This window comes from Meleagris gallopavo, chromosome 5 (assembly GCF_905368555.1).
Source record: "Meleagris gallopavo chromosome 5, MGAL_WU_HG_1.1, whole genome shotgun sequence".
NCBI classification, from domain to species: Eukaryota; Metazoa; Chordata; class Aves; order Galliformes; family Phasianidae; genus Meleagris; species Meleagris gallopavo.
Window position 1 is genome coordinate 5530057 of NC_139408.1, and position 17177 is coordinate 5547233.

At 46.0% G+C, this 17177-nt stretch overlaps 1 protein-coding gene across 4 annotated transcripts in view; it reads left to right on the top strand.

Moving 5' to 3' along the window:
- The first annotated feature begins 14995 nt into the window (after window positions 1-14995).
- CCDC9B (coiled-coil domain containing 9B) overlaps window positions 14996-17177 on the top strand; it is a 43384-nt gene continuing 41202 nt past the window's right edge. Inside the window, exon 1 of one of the 4 annotated variants that reach the window (XM_085223983.1) lies at window positions 14996-15241. In XM_085223983.1, coding sequence (XP_085080109.1) covers window positions 15221-15241 — 21 coding nt within the window. In that variant the 5' untranslated portion in view covers window positions 14996-15220. The remainder of the gene's footprint in view (window positions 15242-17177) is intronic. The other 3 variants (XM_085223982.1, XM_010710851.4, XM_010710852.4) reach the window with 3 other exon arrangements.

The window sequence follows — 17177 nt, forward strand, 5'->3', positions numbered from 1 at the left end:
GCTACCGGCGAGGCGGCGGCGGCAGCTCCGCGTAGCGCTTGCGCGACCGCGGAGGCGGGCCCGGAGCGGCCGGCCAATGACCACGGGGCGCTGCCGGCGGAGGCTGAGGACGGGTGGAGGGAGGGGGGAAGCCGGAGGAGAGGCTGCGTGGTGTGGGTGAGCCCTCGGGTGCTGTCCGCATGTTCGGGAGGAGACTGAGCCAGAAAGGTACAGGTAAGAACTCTGGGCAGCGCAAGAATGTGGAGTTCTCAAAGATGGAGCAAAGCACCTCACCCAGCCCCAAACTCACTGTGCGTCCTCACTAAAATGTGAGTAGAGCAGGCTATATGTTTGAGTAGTTCATTCTTAGGGTGGCAGGTCTCTTGAAGAGTTGTGCTGCTTTCACCCAAGGTAGGAAAGCTCCCAGAAGCACTCTTAGACTTCATATCACAGGTGCAGGGCAGCATGTTGAAGTGCAGAAGTTCACTATCTGGATTTTAGCAGAATTAAGTTTGTTTAAATAGATGGTAGCTTTGAAATAACTGAGTTGAAAGCTAGAAGAACACCAGGAGGTCAGATCTGCTAACACTGGTTATCAGTACTGCAGACCCATGTGAATGTCCATGACATTACTTGTGCTGGGAATGGCCTGAGCTTTTCTCATGGCTATGCATATGGCCAGGGGAGTGATAGCAACCTTCTCCCTTCTCATGATTTTTCATGTGGCTATGGACATGGCTGTGACCTCCTTTCTCATGGCTGTGTCTACGACCCTCACAGGGGCAGTGACCTTCTTTCTTATGAGGGTGGCATCCTTCTTGCTTCACTTGATACAAAAAAGCCGAAGCAAAAAGGGAGAGTATTAGACCAGAGAGTATCCTGTAATTCCCACTAATCCTCTAGCTGTTTGGAATAAGCCCTTCCTGCCTTAATGATTTAAATGCCCAAGTCAGTTTAAAGAACAAAAAGCTTTCTCTAATGCTACTATACTTTCTCCAACTGTAGGCTATCACCTCTTCAAACCCAGCAGGAGGGACTTCCAGCAGCAAGGCTTCAAGTGTCCTAGTGAGATGAAACCCACTGAGGCGCTGCCCACAGCGAGGGGAGCAGCCTGCTTCGCTGATCCTTAGCCACAGAAATGCCTGGTAGGATCAGATACATTGAGCAGCTAGAGAGTAGCTTGTATTATGTTGCTCAGCAGGAAAGACTGAAACCTGGTATCTACTGAAAGGATTGGCTGGGATTAATGGGATGGCAAGGGTATGGTTGCTGTTTCCTTTTCTTTCTTCCCGATGCTTAATAATAATACTTACAGCAGCAATAATAATAATACAGCCATGGGAGCTGAAAGGACTATGGGAATAATCTGAATTGCAAACATCCCACAGCTTCTGACAGACAGTCGCACCGTACAGCTTCTAGTTTGGCTCAGTGCGATGTGTGAACTCTCTGTCTGTGAAGTGGGGGTGATAACATTTCCTCACTCCCACAGCTTGGCAGTATTCCTGCATGGCCTGTGAGATATTCAGTGTCGGGATTTTTTTTTAAATTGCCCTTAAATGAGGAGTACTGTAGGGCTTGTGCTCCCATGTAGAGGCTAAGCACTATGCAAGGTGTCAGTGGGGCTGCTCACCTCTCTCCCAGGGCTGTTTTTACCTAGACAGAGCTGGAGCATTGCAATGGTACAGTCACTGGTTGGAGCTGGGTTTTTGCCATGGCAACTCACATCCGAGACCTGCCAGCATCACCTAGGTCCAGCTGGTCCCCAGTGGTGAGTGAGAGGGGCACAGAGAGAAGTTGCTGAAAACCTCATAGAAACTAAGAGAAAAATAGGAAAAGAAAAAAAAAAAAGGGAGATGTAGGCTTAGGAGTATTAAAAAAAAAAAGCAGACAGGCAGTAATGGAAATGTGCGGAAAAGGGGAAACCTGATGACAGATCAAGGGAAAAGGAAAATATACAACAAGTGAATAGAGTAAGGATGCACAGAGGGTGATGTAAGAGGTGGCTGAAGTAGATTTACAGAGCTGCTATGCTGCAAAACCACTCTGTCATCCTAGACAGCAATTTTCTGCTGCTGACCCTGAGAAACTTAGGGGATCCATCAACTACTCCACATTTCATGAAGAGCATCCAAGAGCATCAAGCCTCCTGTCTCTGGGCTTGAGCTCCCCAAGCAAAATCAGTATTTGTGACAAATGAAGACAGATTTCTTATCTCTCCTGATTGACCTGTGAAAGAGATAAGAGAAACTTTGCACTAAAGCTTTGATATGTTTTTTACTCAAAGCATCTTTTTTCTTCATTTTATATAGCTTATTACTTCTCCTGACTCCCTTGCTGATCATCCATTTGCATTTCTTTAACAAACAGAAAACAAAATGTTGTCTCTCCTCTGTAGGAGAGAAGTCTGAGTTGGAAGTGAACACTACGTGGCACTTGATGTGTGTGCAGTGTCCCCATAGCTTGGAGATTCCCCCTCTCCCACCAATGTATGTAAAAAGGCTCCTTTTATTCTTAGGAATACAAGACGGGCATAGCATTAGAGAAGCCGAGGAAGGAAGAAGTCTTACTTCAGTGGGCTGGAGATGTGGCTGAGAGCATTTCCAGATGGATTTGCTTTATAGTCACAATTCAGCATGCATCATTTCCCAGCACCCTGTCTGAGCACAATTCATTTTCCTTCACTGTAAATCAACATTTCCATGGGAGAATTTAGCTTGCTTTGTGCTGCCCTGACTCCTGTTTGCAAAGCATTGCAGCTGTTGTACTCAAAGGCTCCTGTTCTCAAAAATGTCACTGAGCATGAGCACATGGGTGGACTTTAAGACCAGAGGGAGCTGTGTTGCTCATCTCTCTCCCTGCAGCACAGAGCACTCTATTTCCATCAGCTGCTGTGGCAGAAAACTTGGGAACTGCTGCAGTGCCCATCAGTAACAACAATTCTGCTGCACAGCAAGCAGTGCTCTCTGTATATCCAATCCTCTTTGAGGTCTTCAAAAACTGCCATTTCTTTGGCTTGGTGTACTCTTTGAGCACCAAGGGCAGAAGAAAGAGTGAGCTAAAAATATTACCTACACTTCCAGTTAGGGCAAACCCTAAGGGCCTTTCTTCCCTGACTGCAATGATCCACAACAAGCAGCATGAGTTTGTACACAGCTGAGGCATTTCACCAGCCAGTGCAGCCATGTTGTGCAGCAATGCTTCAGAACAAGCCTGTGCTTTTCTGGCCAGACACTCACATTCTGCTGCTTCCCTGCTCTGCTGTATGTGTCTTGCTTTCTTCTGTGCTCAGAGGAAGAAACAACAAATCCTGCAGTCCTACTGGCTGCTCATGCAAACAGCCTGCTGCAAGTACAGCTCTGTTCACACCATGCCATTTACATCCAAGGAGGAGGCTGGCTTCTGTTAGAACCTTTACCTAGACTTGCTGTTGGGAGCAGGCAGCTGTAGTGGTCAAAATCCTGGATGCTAGGAATCCTGTTCCTCAAAATCTGCTTGGCTCTTGTCCTGGCATTGCAGCAACCAAGGAGCTTCTCATGCCCATCGGCCAGAAGCTGTTGTTGGCCCCACTGCCTGTTACGTCTACATATTGCCAGAATGGTAGAAAAGAACTTGTGCCATGGTAGGGGATACTTGTGCTAATCCCAAGATTTCCTCCCTTTAAGTAAAAAATACAACAGTGAACAGGAAGGATTACCAAATAGGTCTCCTAAACTGTTGTATGGACATAAATGATCCCCGTAAACCCATTCCTTCCATCTGAAACCTTCTTGCCACTGAACATTCATACGGAGGGATATTTTATTCCACAGTGCCTGGTCAGCACGATGGATACAGAGTGGTCCAGATCCATACCTTTGGATGGTGATGCATCCCTACCTCTCAATGCAGGTAGTGCTACCCTGGGTCTCAGAAAAACTGCATTCCAGCCTGACTGCTTGCAGTGGTGACCCCACTACAACGCCAAAGACTGTTCTTTTTCCAGCAAAATCACTCACATTATGAGTTTTATAGACAGCTGAGCTCTTGGAGTCACCATGGTCATGTCAAGGCTGGAGATCACAGTGTAGCCTACAGCTGCTCTATGGCTGCACTCACTGCTTTGCTTTGCAGCAGGCTGACATTGTAAGCAATGTGCACTGTCTTGCAGATCTGCAGCCAGCTACATTTGAACTCAAGCCTGCCTGTGCTCACTGTAGCAATAAAATAGGAAGGGTATTTTTGCTCCTCAAAGCCAGCAACTGCATGCCAGTCCCTTCCCATGCTGGAAGATTTCCATGAGTACAGCAGCAGTAGTCCTAAGCTTTTCTGCTTCATAAACCTCTTGTTGCCTCAGCCCGTGAAATTGTTCCCTTAGCCGGAGCACAAGTCTTTGTGGGAGTTGGTGCTGTGTTAGCAAATTGAGCCCCATTCACCTTCACTTCACGGAGCTTATTTTACAGGTGAATTTATCTACCTCCTTACTGCAACTTCAAGAAGGTTTAATTTAGTATAGAAATGTGCTTTAGTCACAGGTTGAATGCCAAGACCTGAGTCAGACCTATCTATCCAAAAAGCTGCTTACTTATAGGCTGACACTTATGCCAAAAACATCATCTCTGAGCCTGAAAGAGAAAGGTCTGGATGCACATTTTGTCTCCTGTACAGAACTGATCTGATTTCCTGCACCAGTAGCATGGCACAAGCAATGTCACTTAAAAGGACGCATATCTCTGCACACATTCACACTCAGTGGATCCTGTCATGTTCCTCTGTGTGACTCCATTTACATGTGTCAGGTGAAATAGTCCACAACTGCCTTTTTGTTGTTTGGAGGTGCAATTCTGAGAAATATAACTACCAGGGGAGAGCTAAAACAAGCTAGAGGCAGAAACCAGCAGGTTCTATGGAGTTTTGCTTTTTATTTTAAAAGATATATGTATTCAAAGCTATCTGTTGATTACTCTCTCCTGAGATGGGCTTGAAGGAGCTGTCACCTTCCAAAATTTGTTCAAAGTTTCTGCGCTGATAGTTGCAGCATCCTCTGCAACTAATGCTTGCATCAGCAAGAGGCACAGGATTTCAATGGGACTAAGGAATCAGGCTCCGGGGATCTGCTATTATTTCTGTCCATCACAGACATACAGCAATAAGGGGCAGTACACCCATGGAGACCTATTTCACCATTGTCTTGGCAGGGAAAATCTCACTGTAGAAATGTTGTACCATTTTCTGCAGTGCCTTGTGCTGGGACCACAGCCATGTTTGCTCTGAAGCAGCCCATATGTTCACACTATTTCCCAGTATAACTGACAATGAGCCAATTCCTTCAGAGCATCCTGAGATATGTAAGACTTCATTTTTTGCAGGTAAATACGGTCCTTATGAAAGTCTGAGACAAGTTTTCAGCTTGGGGAAGGTCTGAGAAGATGCTAGGGTATATCAACTTCTATCTTGTCTAACTGTGTCTGCTGTAATATGTTCTTTAGCTTCAGGAAGGTTTGAAAATCACAACTGACTTTTAGTGGAACTGAGGATCTTGCGGACAATCTTCACAGTGTGGCCCTAGCAGGACACAGCCATATTTGTGTATAAAATACAACACTTCAAAACCAGCCAGCCCCTTCCCAGGCTCCTGCAATTCACATGTGAGACCCACATTTCAAGCTTGGTTCTACAAAACAGGCTGAGCCCAAATATTTCACAGCACGTTAGAGCCTAGCACATAGATACCTGTGTCTCTGAAGTATCAGTGATTGCTTTCAGGTTTCTTCATGCTAACAAAAGCAGGAAAAGAAGGGAAAGAGATCTGGCATTAAGGATGCAGTGAATGAGGGAAGCTCCTTCCTTTTAAACTCCTAAGAATAAATAAAGGTGTGTTGCCACTTATCTGAAAAGTGTTGAGTCTTGAAGAAAGCCCTGGCATGGTTGGTCACCCTCTCTACATCCTATGTACATCCTAGAAATGGGAATTTTGCCTGGGTTCTGTCATTCAGGATTCATAGCACATACACAGCCTGCTAAGTGTGAGGATGCTGTGCACGATATGTGACCCACATTGTTAACACAGTCTTTGATTCTTTCAGCTCCAAAAGAAAAGCAGCAAGCTAGATGCAGACCTGGTAGACACCATGAGGAGAACATGAGGAACCTACAGAGTTTTTGAAGTAACCCCAGCACAGCTGAGATACATAAACTCTCAAGAGAGAGGTGCTCCTCTATTGTTAAGAAGATGTAGGAGGAAGGATGACATGGCTGACACCCTGTACCATCTATCCTGACAGAGAAAGGAACAAGTCACACATTTTCTGCTACATCCATTGAATCTCTGCACAACTTCCTTTTCTCATACCATATTTGCTCCTGGCCCATTGCAGGTAAACTGTTCTTTAAAATGGATTGATCACAGTTCAGTGAGCCTCAGACATTACATCTTCATTCCAGAAGTATGGGTTGATAGTAAAGAGGTACACTGAGAGGCACCGTTTTTCTGCCAGTGCCTTGGACCTCTAATCTGTGTAGTGAGGCAGCTTTGTACAAAAGAGGGATTTTGATTGATGCTGAGGAGGTAGGAGGCAAGAATATTTCTGTTATCTGTAGGTTTGGGCAATTTGTGTTGAAAAACAAAAAGGAGGACAGGTCCAAGATTTTAGAATAATAATTTTCTAAAAGAGGAGATTTACTGAAATCAACTGGACATATGAAAAAAAAAATCTGTTTTCTGAATGGACACTTCCGCAATGGGGAAAAAAATCTTATAAAATACTGTCCTGTGGTAGCTGTGAGATATGCCCTTGAAGACTTACGGCTTCTGCTTTACATTCAAAATATTTCCACAGAGCTGCCTCTAAATCCCATGGAATGCTGCTCCCCATCACACACATCTCTGGCATCTCCCTCCTGTCCTGGAGGCCTCTTCTGCCCTGAGCTCCCCTGCTTTGTTAGCACAGGATGTAAGTAAGGAGTGCTGCTGGTTCCTGTGGTTTTGCAGCTGATGACACGTGTTATCACTGCTCAACAAACACAGCCAAGGTATCAGTTACCAGGAGACTCTCAGTCTTTCTAATCTAATTGTTCAATAAGGAAAGTTTGGCTCAGAGCTCCAGAGAGCATTTAACTGTCTGCCTTCCTGCTCCAGCCATGTAAAGAGAAGACCATGTTGCTACTTCTACTGTGGCAAGGCTTATTTAAGGGCTTCCTGCTCTCCTCTCCTTCATCTGAGTTTGTTAGAACAGTGCTAACACGTTTATGGGCAAGGGAAAGTCTCAGCCTGTAAGACTCTGTCCATACCATGAAAAAGAAAATCAGATGAATCAGCTAATTAGACCAGTGGTTATCAGCTAGAAAGTTTTAATATGGGAATAGCTTTTAAATTTACAATCCTATTATATCATTCTTTCTCTTGATTCATCTAATCTTTCTTGCAATGCCTACAAAATATGAATATTCTTGCCAAGGATGCATTTAAATTTCACTGATTAGTGACTTTATGCTGTGAGTCTTTGGGAAAAGCCTTTTTCTTCCAGAGCTGATGTTTGTAGACCACAGCATGCTCAATCCAATAGTGGTGGCACCTCCTTGGCTCTCCCTGGGCACTCCTGCTACCAGACGGTGGCCCAACAGCTGCCCCAACACAGAGGCATTAGGCCATAAATTTAGCTTTTTCCTCATGCTTTTTAAACTCTTATGCTGCACTCACATGTAATTCTTACTTTGTACACCATCCCAAACATCCATCTCCATACTTGATGATGCTGTGGGACATTCATCTCTGCCAGCTCTATCTCCCTTCCTCTCATTGCTGGATTTGAAGTTTGGAAGGCTAATGTTAAACCTTCAGCCCCTGCCTCAATTCATGCCTGGCTTGGGGATCATGGTGGGCTCACAATGAGTTACTGGCCCTTTGCCTCTACTGGGTCTGCTTTTTGACGGCTTTCACTCTATGCTTCTGATCTTCGAGCAAATCCTAGCTGTAACCCCAGCCTTCACATTCCCCTTATGAACTGCTGGCAAACCCGCCCCCTTCTTGCTCTAGGAACCCAATGGAGTAACTCCTGACAAATTGCTTTCTTCTGTCCTTGTGGCCAGTGCACAATCTTAACATTACCTTCTTGTCTTAGTTAGTGCTGGCAGCTTTGGATCGCTTTGGAGAGGACTTTAAGTTAGGATGACTCTCACTTTTTATGTAGGATTAAAATTTGCAATTTTTCAGGTAGTTAGGGACAAACTTCTGCCTGGCTCTGGGCCAGCGAGGGCTCTTGCACAGCCTGCTGGGGCAAAGGAAAGCTAGCACAGCAGGGATGGTTTCACTGAAACCAGTTTGATGGCTCTGGCAGGTTTCTGGACTGTTGTGAAGGTGATGATCAAAGCTGCAGATGGGAATAGGACCCAGATGTAATGAAAGACAGAAGAGCTACTCTCTAACATATCCTTAATCTTGTCAGTTTAATGCATTCTGTATTCAGTTATGAATTTGCCCATTTGTCTTCACAATAACTAATGCTACTCAAACCACAGATACTAGCTTTATGGCTGGATCTCACAGGATTCCAGCTATTCTGGCTTCTTCACAGTCCCCTGTGTTGGGAGGAAGACTCAAGCTAGCAGAACTGGCTGCAAACTGATGATCCCTGCCTTGCCAGTCTCATACCCACAGGATCTATAGGACCCAGCAAGAACTATTCTGTCCCTATGGCACTGGTGCAGGTGATTTGGTCTTATTCAGGGAACTGCCTGTTGACATTTTGGAGAGGAAATTGACCAAATTTAACAGATTTCTTCTTAAGGGACTGAAGGAAATGCAGTTTTTTCTTTTTACAAACGCAACTCTAAGACTCTTTGTTTTAACCCTTCCAAATGCTACGTGCTTAGACTGTGATGTTCCTCATCCCTTCTGTCATGCTTTGGATGACACCATCATCCAAAGGGATCACCAGCTGGCCAGACTCCCAGATGAATTTCACCTTGTACAAGAGCTCACACAGGGACCAGAAATAGATGTCCAGAGAAAAGTAAGAACAGGATGAGCACATATCATGGATCCCCAAGTCATTTGCATGGAATTCTGCAAGCATGGTATGGTGTGTTCAGTTGGGAAACCTCAAAAGAGCCATTGTACAAATATTTGTGTGGTCTCCTTTTGGACTTGGGTAAACCTTTTGCCTCCATGTGTCCCTTGGTAGGGTGTTCTGCGGATGTGAAATAAAGCCTTTGTTACTTTGAATTTGGCTCCTGCTACCTTCATCTGATGGTCCAGGGGTCTTTAATTGATGGAAGCAGCTGGGGCAAGCCATACTTTACTACTGTAGCCATGGTCAGGGTGGTTTGCAGCCCGAGAGAAGGGACACAGAAACCCTTTATTCCAGAAGGAAATCTTTTCAAGTGGAGGTTCCAGAAAGCTCCCTGAAGTACTCATTAATTTGGAAATGTAGTCACATATATGGGTACTGGAGATGGAAAGGCTGGGGGATAGAGACAAAAAGGCATCTATCCAAAATGACAGGAATTGTTCTTTATTTCTTTATTTCTTTATTTATTTTAGAAAGAAAAAAAAAATTGTGCAAAGGGAGAATCAAGGCCAACGTGGTTCAAATTATGACCATAGCTAGGATAAAGACCAACGTTTCCAGCTAGGCTTTAGTTCATCTTCTCAAAATATGATTTCCATTCTGGTGAAGTATGGATTGTTGGTATTTTTCAGAGTTTGGTGACACATGAGGGCCATGTTCAGTCAGACAGATATAGCACAGCAAATGTCTGCAAACACTTAGTGTACCTCCACGCTTTCTCTTCACCCAAGGAGAGTATTGTTGAATTGGTTCTTTAATATTTGTCACCTTGTCTCCTCTTTTCATCTCCTCCCTTCTCAAGTCACCTCTGCTCCGCACTTTCTCCTTCTGCAAGTCTGCCTCCCTGCTGAGTCCAAGTTGAACCCATAGAGCATCAGCGTGATGTGACGCTGCTGGAGTCCATGAAGAACCTTCAATCCAGTTTAGATCCTGAAGCCGAAGTTGGTCTCTAGAGTTTGCTTTTGAGTTCTGCTGGCAAAGCAAAATGAGTTGGATTGTTAGGTTTTAATTCAGCTTGGTTGAGATGAGAGGCCTGGAAAACAGCCACGGAGTTTGCCACTTCTTTCCTTCTGCATTGGTCTGGAAGTGAGTAATGTTGCTTCTGGTGGAGCCCTGAAGCAGCCCTGTGTCAAATAAGTCGGACACTGTAAAGTTCAGCAGGCACACATGACCATATTATGAGCTAGTTGAATATTGGCTTTCTCATTTGCACCTTGCACACTACAATTTATAGGCCACTGAATTGCCCATGTCCTCCTAGCTCTGGGCTCAAACCATGTGCTGAAAAGGAGAAACACCCTGGCTGATGGCACCTTGCACCCAGGGCGAGTTGGCTGCTGTTCTGCAGCTCTCCCTGCTTTCTACAAGGACTGTATTTTCATAAAAGATCAAAAGAACCTGTTTGACTGGCTCTTCCTGCCACTTGTCACATCTTGGCATCCTTCCCAAGCCTGGCCTGTATGTCCTACATCTGAAGGCTGGAGATGCAAATGGGGTCAGCAGACCTGCATTTTGTCCTGCTCTGCATGTCTGGAAGTGGGAAGAGGGAAGAGACCAGCTCCTTTTCTTGTTACTTTGCTTACTTCAGGGACTTTACAGAAAAATTACAAGTTTTCCAGGAGTGGGAGATGTCAAGTCAGGTTGTGACAGCACAAATTATTCATGGCATTAAACACTGGTAGGCTCAAAACTTACCCACAGGATGTGCAGCGGCAGCCTGCAGGCTGGGATGATGTGCAGGGAGGGGGAAAAGAGGGGAAAAAATTGTCTTTCAGTAGGAACAGAGCTGATTTGCACATTCTGAGAGGTTTCTCTGTTGTGACTGGTATCACTGTGTGAAAGCAATTGCTTTTATATCCTTTAACTGTCTTCAGTAGTTTTCGATTTCTCTGGATATTGATACATTTCAAAATTAATGTCTCACCAGTCCTTTGATCCTCGTGAGACTCTCCAACTAAAGCCCATTTAAAATTTCTGGCTTATATCTCCTCCCAGTCTAGGGAATATGCAGACCTTTCATCTGGCTGGCTTGAGGAACAGCCTAACTCCTTTTTATCCTGCAGTTACAGCTGGCCAAAGGGCCAGAGCAAGGAATGAGCAAGGGAGGCAAAGGAGGAGTTTGCTTATTGCAAGTAAGTTTTTGCTTTGTGCTTGGTACGAAAAATGCCTCCAGGCTGTCAGCAACCTCTCCTTTGATAATCTGCATGTTCTCAATAGGACTGGAAAAGGGTTGCTGATTCCACTCAGGAGCCTCGGGCAGCATGATCTGAGGGTTCTCTGGTACATGTGGCAGCACACTGTGGTGCTTCTGAAACAGAGCGATGTGCCTTATCTGCAGTCTCAATACATGACATACAAGCAGCGTCCCAGAGAAGGCAGATTAACTTCTACAGTGGGCTTTTTGGCAGCTGGCTCCCACTTCTCCCAGCAGTTACCGAGTGCCATCTGTTGACTAAATAGCAGTCGTGCAAAAAATGGAAGGGAGCCAAGGTGAAGTTGGGCACAGTGCACTTGGGAGGAGTGTCAGCATGGGACTAAGTGACTTTGGAAGATTTTCACAAAGTGCAAAAGAAACAGGGAAGAGGATTTCAAGGCAAGGTGGTTTCAACTGTTGGAAGGGCAGATAAAAGCATGCCAGGAATACTTCTTGTGATAGTCATATTTGGGTTAATAGAGGGATCAGATTCTTTTCTTCAAAGTCTGTGTAAGGCAGAGAGATGGAGAAGAGACAAACAGCCTTACTGTCAAATGTGGAGCAACACAATCTGCAATCTGCTAAATGCTATCCTAGAGCTGAGAGATTGTAGACCGCTGTCAACTACTTTCAGAGAGGTTTTTTTTTTTGTGCTAAAGCAGGTTAGGGAGAGGCTTTGCAGCACACAGCTAGAAAAAGGAATTATTTCATAGCTGTGAGCACAAAATGGACAGCTCATTCCTCTGATCTTCTTATTTTGCCCCAGAAAATGGCAAACTTTGCCCCGAAAGGAGACCAGGGCTTCTGTGAGGGCACCTGGAGGCTAAACTTAAGGTCAGTCAGTCAAGTCCCTTACTTTCTCTTGATTTCAGGGTTTTCTGAAAGCAAACCACTGTCCATCACAGGGATTGCTCTCTCAGAGGGTTCTGATAGTTAGCAAATCTGATACATCCCCTTTCTATAAAGTGGAAACCACAGAGGCAATCTGGAGTGTCCATGCTGGGTGCTCCCTGTGGCTTCTGTGCTGAGTAGGCTTTAGAGATGGAACAAGCCAGTTCACAGCAGCCAGACTACAATAAAACCAGCTTAGAAAGAGGTCATCCTGCTTATTAAAGGCCTTCTGGTGATTTTAGAAGAATAAAAGGATTACCTTGGGGGTGGTGGACAAATTTCTGCATGAGTAATTAGCCTGTTTTCTCCAAACATCCTTACTGTCACACATGGGTGTAATATACATTCACTCTCTGAAGTACTCCGTCAAGTGCAGCAAAATAGCTGCCACCGACTGCCTGAGAGAGTATGTGCTTCAGCCACCAAGGTGGGTGTGCTCATGTGAACAGGTGTCAGAGTGTCCTAAGGTCCTGCACGGCCACCAAAATGTCCCATATCCATCACAACCCTCTCACTGTAACTAAAGACTGGGGACCATCCTCTCCTTCCTGGTGCGTTTTTGTGCTCCCCAGGGTCAGGGTGGTGGTTCTGGATGACCACCCTTAACCTGTGGTGGGCATGGATCCCATGGTAAGGCATCACTGATTCCAGGAATGACACACATGTAAGAACAAAGCAGAGTTCTAGGCAGTATGGAGAAAGACCTGAAGCTGAGTATGGCTGTGGTGTAATTGCAGCTCTTTCTGGCCATAACACCATGTATAAACAAACATATGTGCATGCATATAACGCCATAAATCTCAGCATATTTATAGGATTTGTCTTTGTACATCCCGTGAGAGTCCCGAGAGCACCAACAAGTCCCCAAACCAGCCTGTTCTGCCCCACTGCTGAAGCTGCAGATTCTGCTCCTCTGACTGGTCCCTTTTGCCCGTAGGTTTCAGTGTCCACAGCTTTAACAGAATCCTCATCCTCTTCTCTGTCTCAGATGATGATGCAGAAGTAGATGCCTATCAATTTTGCCACTCAGTCCAGGTGAGGGACAACTAAGAAATGTCAGCTGTTTCTGCTCAGGACAGCAGAGTAGCTGACGCTGCCCTGGGGGAAACTGCAGCTCTCCAGACATTAGCAAAGGGAATAGTATTTCAGGGCCTGCTCATACCACTGCTTATGACTGGAAGAGCTTGGCTACACCATCGGTAACAGTAAGTATCTGGTGTGGTGTGGCCTGTAGAAACTGCTTGTGAGCACTTAGCTCAAGCTCTGACAACTTGGGCATGATGAGCACCCTTAGCTACTGTGATTCACCCCACTGCACAAGACATTTATCCTGTGCTATGCAAGCAGCCTAGCCTTAGTATTTGGGATAATTGTGTGAATCTCTGTGTTCATCTGGACCCACATTTTGGTGGTGTGTGTGGATTCCTTGAGCTTAGAAACGCTGCTACCATATAAACAGGCTATAGCACCAACACTGGGTAAAATGTTTCCATGAGCCATTTTCATGAGTAGAAATATTTTCCTTAGGTGTTTCTGCTCCCTGACTAAACCCAGTAGCATCTGCCAGACATGACCCATTCCCTCTGGCCCCCAGACCAACAAAAAATGGGCCACCGCTCTGCTGTCACAAAGACCCTTGGAAATCCAAGGCAGCATCATCTTCCCAGCTCCCTCTGTCTCAAGTGGGTTCCAAGGGCAAGGAAGGGCTCGGCATGGCTCCACACCTGCACATAGCCTTGTCCATCACAAACCTCTTGCTAATCACCTGGGCTCTAGCAATGCTCTTCTGTCTTTCTCTGGAGTTACTATCCACAGGAATGTCTTCATTTCTTTCCTCAAGCCTGAATCCAGAGGCACTGGCTGGGAAATGCTTTAAATTTCTTTTCATCATTGTAGTAGCTACTAATTAATATGGGTCAGTCTTTCCCTCTGAGCACTTTTGCTAAGCCATGTTTCCTCCTCCTTTATTCCTTTAGTAGTCCTGATATCCAGTATTTAAAGCTAAGTGCAGAAGAGGGGCCAGATTCAAAGTTATTCAGAGTCTTTTGAAGGCTTCCCTTGGACCTTGCTGGATTTGGGGTTGAGCTTTCTGGATTTTGTGAGTGGCTGACCTATTTAAATATGTTAGAGGGGTTATGTATCAGAAGTGGGCCTGTTGTTTCTTCATGCTACAATATAAAAGCAGAAGTGTTATTGAGTTTGGGGTGGGTGATAGTTTTTGAGCGATAGAATATTTCCCTACGTTCTTCCAACTCCCATTCACCTCTTTCTGGATCTTGTAGGTTAAAGAAGAAGTCTTAAATCAGCATAGAGGAAGGACACAGCACATGGCCAGGAGGTGGTCTGAGATAAGGATTTGAGTGCAGCAACCCAAGATGCAGCAGCTAAATGCTGCCTATTTTCAGAAAGCCTCTCTGTGATTCTTCTGCGGTCATTTTGGCAGCTTTCAGTTGAGGGCTTTCTGAGGGTCCCTCTTCCTTGACTGTGTGCTTTATGCCAATCGTGGTGCTGGCTGACAATGTCCACCCACAGCATCGCTTCTCCTCCCTTCCTGAATGAAAGACTCATTTTAAAAGTAGAAAAATAATTCCCAGAGAAGACTGAAAATAAAGAGAAAAAGGCAAATCTGGCACTTGTTTTCCCGTAAAGATTCATGAATGTACTCGCAGTGACAAGGTATTCAGGACCGCAGATATTTCCCCAATTCCCTGCCAGGCGTGCAACTAGCCATGCATAGCAAATAACACCACCCCATGAATGGCCACAAAATGAAGTCAAGCTGTTTGCCTGATCCATTTGTCATTGTTCACCAAGCTTTCCCCACTTTGAACGAGGGCTTGTGGCATCAGGAAGTTAAAAGGAGTCAGGAGGGGGGAAAAGGGGGAGTGTTTCTTTTAAAAAGAGAGTGAGATTGGAGAGGAGGACACAGGCACTCAGAACCCTGTCTGTGCTTGGTATATTAGGCAGCCAGCGCTCTTGGCTGGGAGCCCAGACGAGGCTTTTGTAATCAAAACATGATCTTGTATGCTGTGCAACCAGTGCTGAGAAAGGCCGTCTGATGGCTCTCTTCTTTTAGCTCTGCGCTGGAATCCGCCGGGCTTTGCTGCTGATGTCTGACATGCACCGAGCGGTGAGTGCCGCCTCTGTGGGTCCCAGGAGGGCGCGGGCAGTGGGGTCCATACCCAAAGAGGCCCTGAAACAACTTGCACTTGGGGTGGCCTTTCGCTGATTGGGGCTTTGTTATTTTTATTCCTCGCCCGCCTGCCAGCAGGCACCGGGAGCAAACAAACAGTGCTGCGTCATGGGGGGGTGCCAGGACGTGGATGTGGGGTGCTGGGATTTGTGTGGCAATCTCTAGGGCAGGTTGTGGTGGCTGCTTCAGGACATTGTACCTCCTGGGTGGGTGGGAGGTGAGTACAGATAACAGAGACCCACGGAGGGTTGGATGTTGCCTATCCCGGCAAAGGTTGCAGCTGTCAAGCCAGAGGATATTTCTTAAAAAGAGCAGATGCGTTTGCTTATGCAGAAGAGTACTAGTTAAGGTCCCTGCTCTTCTCTTCTCCTCCCTCCCCCCCACCTTCTGTCTCTCTCTTTCCCACTCTTGCTGCCTCCAAAGTCTCTCGCTGCAGAAGCAGACAGCTGTAGGAGCTTGCAGGAAAATCCTGCACGCAGCACCAGCCTTGGGTGAGGCAGCCCTCCAGCCCCTGGGGAGCTGTGCAGCATGTGTGTGTGCTGCCGAGCCATGGGCGTATGGCAGAGTGAGGTGTCGGCATTTAATGGAAGCACCAAGGCACTCGCTTCCCATATCTCATCTTCTGCCATTTTATTTGTGATAGAGAGGGGTCATTCCTTCCTTCTCCCTGGCTCTCTTGGAAGCATTGGGCTTTCTGATTCAAAGCCATCGCACGTCCGTTCTGCCAAAGCCATTTATAACACTCCTGTCACTAACATACGGGCACCTCACTTCCCCGGAAGAGCTCTGTTCTGGGGAGGGCATGCTGCAGCCACTTGTCACCCCAAACACCAGCTTCAGCAAGGGCTGGGGTGGCAGTTTCGTTTCAGAAGCAAAGAAGAGGGCATGTCCTCGCTATCGGCTGGCTTGCACTGGCTGCTGAGCTAACGCTGACTTGGCTGAACTATACAATGGATGAGCCCCAGCCATCTTTTGCTTGCTAAAAGAGAAGAGCACAAATACAATCTCTACTGGAATTTTTAAATTCTTTCTGAGCAGGCAGCTCTGTCAGCCCTTGTTCAAAGCAATTTGAGGATGAAAGGGGTGTGTTTGAGGGCATGCACTACTTTGATCCCACCCTCAAGCAGCCAACACCCCAGCATTCAGCAAACACCGAACCTGCCAATTTAGAGCTCACAGAATGGCTTCTGTTCTGGTAAACACAGGAATTCAGCTTTAATCAGGCTTGCAAAATGGCCATGAAAGTGTATCCACCCACATGTACAATCTACTTGTCTGTCATGTACCTGAATGATAGATGGCAATAGGAAAGTGCATTTAGCTCTCCCTCAGACCTCAACAAAATCCCATTGTCCAGCAGAAGAATGTGTGGGTGAATGTGTGGTTTAAATGTCCCTATTGTTCCACCTGAACACGGATGTGTTCCTGTGTCCTGGCAGAGCAGTCCTCGTGAGGGCTGTTAAATCAGCACTGATAAAATACCATCGTGGTGATATGATTGAAAGTGTACTTGTGCAAACTGGTTTTCCTATCTTTCCCCTTTCTGGTTTGTGACAACATCTGCATCCATCCATCCCACCCCCTTCTCTGTGATGGTATCACACTTTCAACTCTTAGTCCTTCTCTCCAAAGAACACTATGCAGGGAGATTTCTGCCCCAATCTGTGGTCCTATTTTTTGCAGTGGTGGTCAAGTTCAAGCACAAGTCTTGCTTGATCAGAGCTGAAATGTCATTAGCTCTGTTCTCATGTAAAGCCTTTGAAAGGAATACCTGGCAATGCTGGGATGCATAGTGATTCAGCAGCTGGATCTCTTCCTTTGAAAGCATGTGTTGGCCATGTACAGCAGCAGATGATTTGCAGATCTGGCTCCC